Source organism: Neolamprologus brichardi, chromosome 13, assembly GCF_056152115.1.
Source record: "Neolamprologus brichardi isolate AB-2024 chromosome 13, ASM5615211v1, whole genome shotgun sequence".
NCBI classification, from domain to species: domain Eukaryota; kingdom Metazoa; phylum Chordata; class Actinopteri; order Cichliformes; family Cichlidae; genus Neolamprologus; species Neolamprologus brichardi.
The window spans coordinates 13,933,098-13,944,535 of NC_142116.1; the positions used below are offsets into that span (position 1 = coordinate 13,933,098).

The 11,438-nt window shown below is 43.5% G+C and overlaps 1 protein-coding gene across 2 annotated transcripts; it reads left to right on the forward strand.

Annotated features, from left to right (window-relative positions):
• Positions 1-287: 287 nt before the first annotated feature.
• Positions 288-8,720, forward strand: LOC148099914 (uncharacterized). Of its 2 annotated transcripts, XM_087850195.1 has the most exons (3): positions 288-585; positions 1,203-2,002; positions 5,515-8,720. In XM_087850195.1, the coding sequence occupies exons 2-3, from the start codon at positions 1,421-1,423 to the stop codon at positions 7,564-7,566; spliced, it is 2,634 nt and encodes an 877-aa protein (XP_087706321.1). In that variant the 5' UTR covers positions 288-585; positions 1,203-1,420; the 3' UTR covers positions 7,567-8,720. The 2 variants fall into 2 exon arrangements, with proteins under 2 accessions (XP_087706321.1, XP_087706320.1); XM_087850194.1 differs by having other exon boundaries at positions 288-2,002.
• Positions 8,721-11,438: the final 2,718 nt, after the last annotated feature.

Consider the following 11,438-nt stretch of genomic DNA (forward strand, 5'->3'; position numbering starts at 1 on the left):
CATGTTGGTGCTAATTGCCCACAGCTACATGACTAAACGTATACAGGGCATTACAAAGTTGTAGACTAACACATTTTTAAAGAGTATTGATCCTCTAAATACATGATGAAATCACTAACAAGGAGTTCACAAATGATTTAGAGCTATTTTGTATTTCTATTTTCTTTCTCTTGTTTATTTTTTCTAAATGTAATCACCTAAAAATTTGCATGAGTTATATTGTTTACACTACCATTTCCTTTGTTGCCCTCTTTTCCCCTAATGCTATTGTAGCAGGTTGAAAAAGCTACATGTTTATTTTGTAAGAAAACCAATTACCCCCTTATTTTTTGTTTATTATTGTGACTTATTTTGACATTGTTATGTGTTGCCAGACCATGGTTATATGTCATTATGCCAGTAGATGGTGCTCTTGCACTGCTGTGGAACTACCAGAGAGACTCTAGCCTATAGGCTCTGCGCATGCGCAGCTCAGAAATAAATGAGCTCCGGCCTGAGCAAGACGCTAACTTCGGTGTCCTCTCTATTAATCCACAGGTACTGACAAACAAACTTTTATGTTACCGAACTGGTTCTAAATGTCATGTAAGTTGAGTAACAACTGTTCGGCTATATTTTGAGATGATTGTGATGATGTTGTTTTGTGGTATTTTGTTGTAATGAGTATTAGTGTATCATCGGCATAATGCTATAATGCTACGTAGCACTATAAGTATATGCTATGACAGTGGCAACCTGTGACTTCAGAAAATGTGTTGTAGTGTTTGTTTTAGTGTTAGCCAAGCAGTACTGAGTACATGTATTAAGGGGAAAGCTTTTCGTTGGTGAAATAACGTTTGCCGTCGGCTGCCGCCATGTTGTGTTGCGTTCAGGGGACGCCATGTTCAAAAGTAATAGCGGATATGGCGCGAATGTGGGGAACGGTTGTGTGAATGTGAGATGGGTTATTTTGGTATGTTGTTATGCTTTAGCCGCGAGTGTTTTGTTTAAGTTGTGAGTATGTAAAGTCATTTTGAATTAGTTTGTATTTATTTTGCTTTTGAGAGAATGCTTTTTGTAACTTTATTTTTGTTTATGAACTCTGTTATTTTATGGGAAGAATGCATGGTCTAGTGTGATTTGTATTGTGTATATGTGCAGAAATAAATGAGCTCCGGCCTGAGCAAGACGCTAACTTCGGTGTCCTCTCTATTAATCCACAGTTTGCTCATATTTGGCTACGCAGTGCTCTCTAGCCTGTGTGCCGCTTGCTGCTGGTCCAGATTCCCCTAGGTCTGGTGCCGGTAACAACTGGGGGCTCGTCCGGGATCGTCTAGTGGTGACGTGTGTGCCAAACGACCAAAACTGGTGTCCAAAGTCTCAGGGAAGGCTGCATTGAGTGCGTCATCCAGGGAGCCCAGGTCACAGTCAAAACGTCAAGATGGCCACTGTTACCCCACGGCGGTTGTTGATAGTAAAGATCCAGAAAAGACTTTGTGATTTGAGTGTGAGCCAGCTGCGCACTGTTGTTTCTTCAGTGGAGGATGGCAGCATGACTCACAATCTTGATGGCTTAAGTGAACCAGAACTGTATGACCTGATCGTTGAGTACATCAGAGGTGAAAAGTTGAGAGCGTTGGAGGATGAAGGTATGGCCCAGCTCTTGCTCCTCGACGACCTCGTGAGTGACCTGCTGTCAGCGGACGTCGGAGGGGCTGGAGATCATCTGGCCGTGCCGCTTGAGATGGAAGATATTCCTAACCAGCAGCAGGAGTGCCCTACTTCACCCCACACTGACCCCACACATCCTGACAGACATCTGGCTATGCCAGCTGACCACATCCCCACTCCACCATCACACCCTAACACAGACACTCACACACAGCCCATTCTACCGCAGGACAGAGACATCTCCACCTTTCCCTCATCTATGCTAAGAGACACTGATACGCCCACCAAGAACTTCAACATCCCAGCTTCAGTGTCACCGGCGCCTAGTGTCGCTGGGGTTTCCCCTGGCAGGGTGAGTCGTCCGTCCAGAGGATATGACCAAGTTTTGAGTCTCAGTGATGTGGCAGCTTTGTTTCCACGCAGAGAATTCAAGCTGCATGGTGGACAAATTTCAGATCTTGGCTCGGATATGTCCTACAGTAGTCTGTGCAAACAAATTGATGAGGGGTTACAAGAAGGGTTTACTGAGTGTGAAATAATCAGAACCGTGCTAAAGATAATGAAGCCTGGTACTCTCAAGGAAATGTTAACCAACAAAGATGATTTGACAGTTGATGGTTTAAAGAAACTTCTCCGCTCTCATATTCGAGACAAGAATAGCGCTGAACTCTTTCAAGAGCTAAGTAATGCTAAGCAGCAAGACAAAGAGAGTGCACAGCAGTTTTTGTACAGAATTATAGGGTTAAAACAGCGTGTACTATTTGAGTCACGACAGCCTGGTGCAGACTTTAGCTATGACAAAAAGCTTGTGCAGGGCACATTTCTTCACACACTTTATCAAGGGTTCAATGAAAAAAACAACTATGTGAGACAAGACCTCAAACCTTTTCTTAATGACTTGCAGGTTAGTGACGACTTTTTGCTTGAACAGATTACAAAGTCCACCAGTGAGGAAGCTGAGAGACTGAGGCGACTGGGTACAGCATCTAAAATTAGACCTGTGACTGTAAGTGCCGCTCAGCTTGCTAACACTGACTTGACTGAGCAAGCCAAGGTTGACACTGAGCTACAGGCTAACCGTGCAGCTATTAGAGAACTGACTGCCCAAGTGTCTTCACTGACCAGACAGCTAACTAAAGTGGTGAGCCAGACTGATAGTGTGACATCTGGAGACTCCTGCTCGCCCCTGAACCACCCTCCAACACCTCCAGCTGAGAACCGGGGCAGATGTGGTGATTGTGTACAGCAAGGCAAAGCGAGCTGCCCCCACTGCTTTGCGTGTGGCCAGCCAGGACACCGGGCTATTGGCTGCCTGCGGCGTAAGGTGTCGGGAAACGGGGTGAGGTCACTGGAGAGGGGCTGCCAGTGACCGAACAAGCCGAGGAGTCCCCAGCACACACCAGTTTTGCTAAGACTTCAAGTGTGGTGAGATCAAATGCACCCAGTCCTGCACCACCAGTGAAACCCACTGCACAGCTTATTGGAAACAGATGTATGGTCTCATGTGCCATCAATGGAGTACCACTTAAGATGCTGCTTGATTCAGGGGCCCAAGTGACCATGGTATCAAGAGCGTGGATAGAGAAAAACATCCCCCACATTAAGATCAAGCCACTTGAGTCCCTCCTTTCAGACCAGCCTCTGGAAATAGCGGCAGCTAATGGTACAGACGTTCCATTTGATGGTTGGGCAGACACGGAACTTCAAATTCAGAGTGTGAATTATGGGCATGTCGCCATACAAGTGCCAGTGCTTATCAGTCAGCACAACCTTAACTGTCCTATTTTAGGCAGCAATGTAATAGCTGAAATCCTAAAAACGAATAAAGAACAGAGAGGTGGGGCTGACCTTTCTGCGCTCCTCAAAGAAGCTTTAAGTGTCAGCAGCAGTGCAGTAGATGCTCTAGTTTCAGCACTTCAGATGCCCACCCCTGATGAAATAGATACTGAGTGTAGTGTGAGAACAGGAAAAAAAGGTGTAATGATTCCTGCAGGACAGATTTATGAAGTAAAGTGTAGAGTCAGAGAATGGCCAAGAGGTGGCCCACGACTCTTCCAACCAAATCTAGAGAACAGCTGCCCTGAGGGTTTGGAGTTGTTCCCAGCTTTGGTAGATGTCCCCAGTGGGTTGACAAAAATTGTTAAGATTCCCATTCAGAATCCTACCAAACATGACATTTTTCTCTCCAAAAGAACAGTCTTAGGTACATTGGAAGAGGCGACTGAAGTAAAACCTGTCAAGTATCTCTCTGCTGACTCAGGGTCATCAGCCCATACAAATGTAAAAGTGTGTTCAGTTCAGCTAGGTAACGAACAGCACCAGACAGAAGTCAATGAAGGTCAGAGATGGCATCCACCTGTTGATTTGTCCTACCTGACAGAGGATGAACAAAAGGTAGTTAGAGATATGTTGTATGAACAGTCAGATGTTTTTGCCCAAAGTGACTCTGACATTGGTTGCATCCCAAGCTTGCAGTTGAAAATTAATCTGAAAGACGATACGCCTGTCCAGACATCCTACAATTCGGTCCCCAAACCTTTGTATAAAGAGGTAAAAGAATATGTTCAGAATTTGCTGGACAACGGCTGGATCAGAAAGTCCACATCACCCTACTCATCTCCGGTGGTGTGTGTCCGAAAGAAAGACAAAAGCTTACGCTTGTGTATTGACTTTCGGGGCCTTAACCGTAAAACCATTGCTGACCGCCACCCACTACCACGCATCCAAGACCTGCTGGATAATTTGGGGGGCTATTCATGGTTTTCAATACTCGACCAGGGTAGTGCGTACCACCAGGGCTTTGTTGATGAAAGCTCAAGACACCTGACAGCATTCAGCACGCCTTGGGGGTTGTACGAGTGGATCCGCCTCCCATTTGGCCTTACCAACGCCCCAGCAGCATTTCAGAGATGCATGGAGGGGGTCCTTGATGGTCTGAGGGATGAGTGCTGCTCACCATATTTAGATGATGTGCTTTGCTTTTCCAAGACTTTTCATGACCATGTTGATGATCTGAGGCGTGTGCTTTGCCGCCTGCGAGAGCATGGTGTGAAGCTACGTCCCAAAAAATGTGAACTGTTTAAGCGTCAGGTCAGGTATGTTGGGCGCTTGGTGACCAGTGAAGGTGTCCAGATAGACCCAAAAGATCTCGAAGCAGTGGAACATTTGAGAGACAGAGAGCCAAAGAACGTAGGAGAGGTCAGAGCACTCCTAGGGTTTCTAGGTTATTACAGGACGTTCATTCAGGACTTTTCTAGAATAGCAAGACCACTGTTTAAGCTTATTGAGAGTCCTAGTGATCCTAGCCCACAATGTAGCTCAACTAGAGCCAAAATCAAGTTAAAGTGCACAAATGGTGGTCAGCTTCCTTCCAAAACACCAGTGCGATGGACAGCAGAACATCGTACTGTGGTGTCACGTCTGGTGGATATGTTAACCAGTCCACCTGTCCTGGCTTACCCAGATTTCAGTTTGCCCTTTGTGCTACACACAGATGCATCAAATGAAGGCCTGGGAGCTGTGCTTTATCAGCAACAGGGGGAAAAGCTCTGTGTCATTGCTTATGGTTCAAGGACACTCACGCCTGCTGAGAAAAATTACCATCTCCATTCTGGCAAGCTTGAATTCCTTGCCCTGAAGTGGGCAATTTGTGATAAATTTAGGGATTACCTCTATTATGCACCTACTTTCACAGTGTACACAGATAATAATCCCCTCACATACATCTTGAGCACAGCAAAGTTAAACGCTGTGGGACATCGGTGGGTGGGCGAATTAGCCGACTTCCATTTCACTGTAAAGTATAGACCAGGCAAGTCCAACACAGATGCTGACACGCTCTCCCGCTATCCATTGCCACTCCAGGAACACCTCATGGAGTATACTGAGACACTGTCCCCAGAAGTGGTTTCTGCAATCTGGCAAGGAGACAAAGCCATGAGAGACGGTGATGTACCATGGGTGGCTGCACTGCACTGTGTTGATGACACACCCCCTGAAGGTGCCCCTGCCATCACCCCAGAAAACATCAGGGCTGCGCAGAGGGAGGACCCCCCTATCTGTGAGGTGATAAACTTGAAAAAGAGTAGATGGAGTCCTAATAGTAAAGATAAGAGACAGCTAGGACAAGAGACACGTAGGCTAGTACATGAATGGAACAGACTTGTACTCGAGGAAGGAATACTGTACAGACAGACTGGACAAAGAAAACAGCTGATTCTACCCAGTAAGCTGAAGCAAACTGTACTGAAACACCTGCATGATGATATGGGACATGTTGGTGCTGACAAAGTCATTCAGTTAGCAAGGGAGAGGTTTTACTGGCCTTTTATGCAGCGTGAAATTGAGGACTATGTCATTCGCCAGTGCCCTTGTATCAAACAGAAACGGCCAAGTGTCCCAGAGAGAGCACCAATGGGTTCGATAACAACCAGTGCCCCCTTTGAACTCATTTCGGTTGACTATTTACATCTAGAACCAAGTAAAGGTGGCTTTGAGTACATTTTAGTCTTGGTAGATCACTTTACCCGTTTTGCCCAAGCTTACCCGACTAAGAATAAATCTGGCAAAACAGCAGCTGAGAAAATCTTTCTTGACTTTATCCCACGCTTCGGGTACCCTGAAAAGCTGCATCATGACCAAGGCCGGGAGTTTGAGAACAACCTTTTCCAAAGACTCAAACAGCTGGCAGGAATAGGCCACTCTCGAACAACCCCCTATCACCCACAGGGAAATCCTGTTGAGCGTCTAAATAGAACACTTCTACAAATGTTACGGACTCTTCATGAGGAGAAAAAGGCAGAATGGAAGGATCATTTGCCCCATATAGTCCATGCATATAACTGCACAAGACATGAGGCAACGGGCTATTCACCTTTCTTCCTCCTTTATGGAAGAGCCCCACGCTTGCCTGTTGATCTGCTTTTTGATTTAAAGCCTGAAAAAGAGTCACAGTCCAGACAGGAGTATGCACAAAAGTGGGCTGCACGCATGCAGGAAGCCTATAAAATTGCTTCAGAAAACAGTGCAAAGTCCTCTGCAAAGGGGAAAAGGCATTATGATCAGCACATCAAAGGCATTGCACTGCAACCAGGAGATCGAGTGCTTGTCAGAAACCTCTCCGAGCGAGGTGGTCCAGGCAAACTCCGTGCCTACTGGGAAAGGAAGATTCACAGAGTTGTTGAGAAGATTGGAGATGGACCTGTATATAGGGTACAATCAGAAACAGGAGACAAAACCCCTCGTGTCCTGCATCGAAACCTCCTGCTGCTTGTGACTGATTTGCCGGTAGAGCAAGATCAGCACAGACGTCAGAAAAGACAAACACAAAGACTGGGAGAGACAAGCCCCAATGAAACAGTGGAACATGAGTCTGATCATTCGGATGAAGAGGACGGGTACACATACAGCCTGAGAACTATACCTGTGTATCATTGGAGGAGAGTTAACCCCAAAAGGCCTCAGCCGAGACCACACAGTGAACTGAGAGCTGTAGCTCCTGAGTTTCAGCCAATAAGACATGAAATGGAATCAATGGAAGTGCAGCAGGAAAGTGCAGTCCCACCAGCTGTATCTACAGAACCAGCGGATTTCCCAATGCCTGTTGTTTCATCACCAACTGTGGAAACCCAGGAGGAACCTGCAACCGAGGATCTTATGGAGGACACGGGGTCGGAGAGCTGTGTGGATAACAGGGACCCTGCCCCAGAGACACCAGAATGGGATGTGCCACCAATACGGAGGTCGACCAGAGCTGTAAAACCGAGAGAGGTTTTTACATATAGCCAAATGGGACAGCCTTCATATCAGCTCTGGAGACCTGGAGCAAACATGATGCTTGCATATGTTCCCTGCCACATGCCACTTTACCCAGCTGTTCCTGACTGTTATTACCCCACACCAGTATGGACATGTTAGACTGGTGACCAAAAGACCTTTTGACATTACTCCTGGAACTGTAACAGTTTTCACTATTAGACTTTAAAGACTTTGGGCAAACGCCATGAAGTGTTTTAGTTTGGTTCCAGATGTCCGGAGCCATCTCTTAAAGCAGGGGAGAGTGTAGCAGGTTGAAAAAGCTACATGTTTATTTTGTAAGAAAACCAATTACCCCCTTATTTTTTGTTTATTATTGTGACTTATTTTGACATTGTTATGTGTTGCCAGACCATGGTTATATGTCATTATGCCAGTAGATGGTGCTCTTGCACTGCTGTGGAACTACCAGAGAGACTCTAGCCTATAGGCTCTGCGCATGCGCAGCTCAGAAATAAATGAGCTCCGGCCTGAGCAAGACGCTAACTTCGGTGTCCTCTCTATTAATCCACAGGTACTGACAAACAAACTTTTATGTTACCGAACTGGTTCTAAATGTCATGTAAGTTGAGTAACAACTGTTCGGCTATATTTTGAGATGATTGTGATGATGTTGTTTTGTGGTATTTTGTTGTAATGAGTATTAGTGTATCATCGGCATAATGCTATAATGCTACGTAGCACTATAAGTATATGCTATGACAGTGGCAACCTGTGACTTCAGAAAATGTGTTGTAGTGTTTGTTTTAGTGTTAGCCAAGCAGTACTGAGTACATGTATTAAGGGGAAAGCTTTTCGTTGGTGAAATAACGTTTGCCGTCGGCTGCCGCCATGTTGTGTTGCGTTCAGGGGACGCCATGTTCAAAAGTAATAGCGGATATGGCGCGAATGTGGGGAACGGTTGTGTGAATGTGAGATGGGTTATTTTGGTATGTTGTTATGCTTTAGCCGCGAGTGTTTTGTTTAAGTTGTGAGTATGTAAAGTCATTTTGAATTAGTTTGTATTTATTTTGCTTTTGAGAGAATGCTTTTTGTAACTTTATTTTTGTTTATGAACTCTGTTATTTTATGGGAAGAATGCATGGTCTAGTGTGATTTGTATTGTGTATATGTGCAGAAATAAATGAGCTCCGGCCTGAGCAAGACGCTAACTTCGGTGTCCTCTCTATTAATCCACAGTTTGCTCATATTTGGCTACGCAGTGCTCTCTAGCCTGTGTGCCGCTTGCTGCTGGTCCAGATTCCCCTAGGTCTGGTGCCGGTAACACTATTATCTGGAAGGAAATACAAAAGATTTTTGTCTTGATTGCATTACACGCTAACTTTTTACCCACTAATAAAGCCAACTATTTTAAATAAGCAACCTGTTTCGAAAGCAAAACTGAGAAACTTGCCAGTTCAGCGTTTGCAATTTTTGCTACACCTTCTGCAGAGAAGAAGACAACAAGAACAAAACACACAGAGAAAACAAATGGATGGTAGGTAATTTGAAGTTCAATTTCACAGTTAACACTAAAATGCATTAAAGCAATAAAAGTGATGCAAGCCCCCATATTTCCTGGGGCTGTGTTGCTGTATGTCTGGCCCAATTTGTCTCCCAGTCAGGCCCATTAGTCTACTGCGCTCCCTTCTTAATACCCTCCGCTCTCCCAAATGCCTCAGATCAATGTGTGATACATCGCAGCATCATCACTTACTGCATGTGGATGAGTTGAGAAATGTCCCCCTTTCCTCTTATTTCCTTGGAGAAGTCTCAATTGAAAGTCATATGAGCAGAAGCACGGGGAGAAGCAGTCTGGTTTGGGCTTGGTGGTGTAGAGCAATGCAGGGGATTGTCGGGTCTGCTGACATGAATGAATTGCTGGAGTAATGTGGAAGCTGGTAATAGTTGAATTGTTTATATCAACATGATAAATTTAGCTCTCATAAATCACAGAAGTGTTATATATTACTGTTTTTTTTACACTTGGCTCCAACCATGAAACTCTGGAGGATATCTTAGTGGAGTGTACACTTCCTTGTTTTGTATACAGTAAGTCCTGGGTCCTCGGTGTTCTTTAAATTGGATAATGGTCTAATGGAGTCTCACCAAAAAACTATTAATGACACCATATGGTTCTCTGTGACTGTTTCTGTTTGGAAAAAGTCTGCTGAGGCAGGAAATTCAGCTTCATGCTGCAATGGAAGCAAAACCTAACCGTATCTCTGTGGGCTCCTCATTTAAGTAAGCTAGTCGTCCAAAAGCACTGACCTCTATAATTAATAAGCAATTTACCTCAACGTGTCTGGAAGAATAATTTAAGGAAACTGTGACTATAACTTAAGCTGACCTTGTTTGTCATCAAATACTGTTAATAGATCAAGGATAATGTTTAAATAACTGCATTCCATTTACATGAAGTACTTCAAGACTCCTGACTATGTGTATGCTACCTCATTGTCAGGGTCTACTGGGAGACTTGATGTATCTGAAGCATTTTTTTCTGGTATTTAAAGTCAAAATGTCTACCAAAACAAAGGTAAGTTTTGTCCTGCAGTCACTGAAGATATCACTTTCAATTCAGTTTCTTTATATTTCTTTTAATGCCTGAACAAAAGTCAGTGCTTTGTTGGAACTTAACAGACTCGTGTAGCATTGAAAACATAAAGGGGAGGGAAAGTCAGCCACTCCACACCACTGACAGCCAATCCCCACCATCTGCCAAACCCCGTGGAGACCACTGCCAGCAATGTGATGAAGTTTTCTAATGTAACATTTGGTTGAGTACACTTTCTTTTAACTGACTCAATCTACGCCCACTTCACTTTGTTAGTTTCTTTGATAATCCCTCTGAGAATGTGCTTGAGCTTGTTTCACCCAGCCCGTAGCTTTTATGTGTAGGTGGATCAAGCAATAGCGACACCTATGGAGTAAGATTTTCCACTAAAGAACAAGTCATAAAGCCAAATAAGTCACACTCTTTCTTGAAGCCAGCAGTGTGAAAAAGTTATCTAGCCTTGTGCTGTGTTGGTGGGTTGTTGTTTTTTTTATTTTTAATTGTGCAGTCAATTTTACAAAAAAATATTTTCAGTGGTTGGTTCCTTTAACTTGCATCATCACATATATCAGCAAACAGAACTTGATTTTTTCTGAAACTAGCTTGTATTTTAGTCGTATTTATTTAAGGAAGGGCTGCTACAAATATTATTCATGCAAAATTAGCAAATGTAGTAAAGCAAAGTCACTTCTCAGTTTTATTCATATTTATAAATGTTTTTGTCACAATGGCAGCTTTTAGAGTAACTCTAAAAGTCAGTGTTTGTTTATTGTAATTTGTGATAAGAATATATGTTTAATGCAATTATATAAATTTAGTTTGATGTTAATTGTTTGTACTTATATTTTTCAGACAATTTCTCTCAGTTAAAAAAAACTAAGATAATATTTGTAAAGGGCGTTGCTATTCATTTATTTAAGGTTGTCATTAGTTTGAAATATATTCAAACTGAGATGACAGTGAAAGTATTTGCTGCCCACGTCTACTGGAATTATTTGGGATTATTTGTATCAGTGATGGATGTGTGTATAACCACTTTGTTACACTGCTAAGTCAGCAGATCTGTGGATTACACTTAAAGCATTTACAGGATGGGTGGCACCCAGTTTTACGGGTTTGTGCTGCGAGCCTTTTTATGTTGCTTTTGATGACACAGCAGAAGTATCCATGTAGGCCTAACTTAAACAGCATGACTTTTTATGGAAACAGATTTCCATAAAAACATCAACCCCTACATCATATCTGCTGCTTATTATAAGTTATGTACACTCCTTATCAGGAGGCATCAAACAGGAGTGGATTGATTAATAACTATATCTTTATCCCATAATAACCCAGACCTAGATTTATACCGTTAGTAAGCATGTGACTCATGGTCATTGGCAGCCCACACCCATGAAAGTGACATTTAACATTTAAGATAATCAGGGTTTACTCA

Bases quoted from the DNA above. Each gene is read 5' to 3' on its own strand.
- LOC148099914 (XM_087850194.1), top strand. From the start codon at position 1,421: ATGGCCACTGTTACCCCACGGCGGTTGTTGATAGTAAAGATCCAGAAA. The intron at 2,003-5,514 runs GTGAGTCGTCCG...TTGCCACTCCAG, and splicing joins CTGGGGTTTCCCCTGGCAGG to GAACACCTCATGGAGTATAC.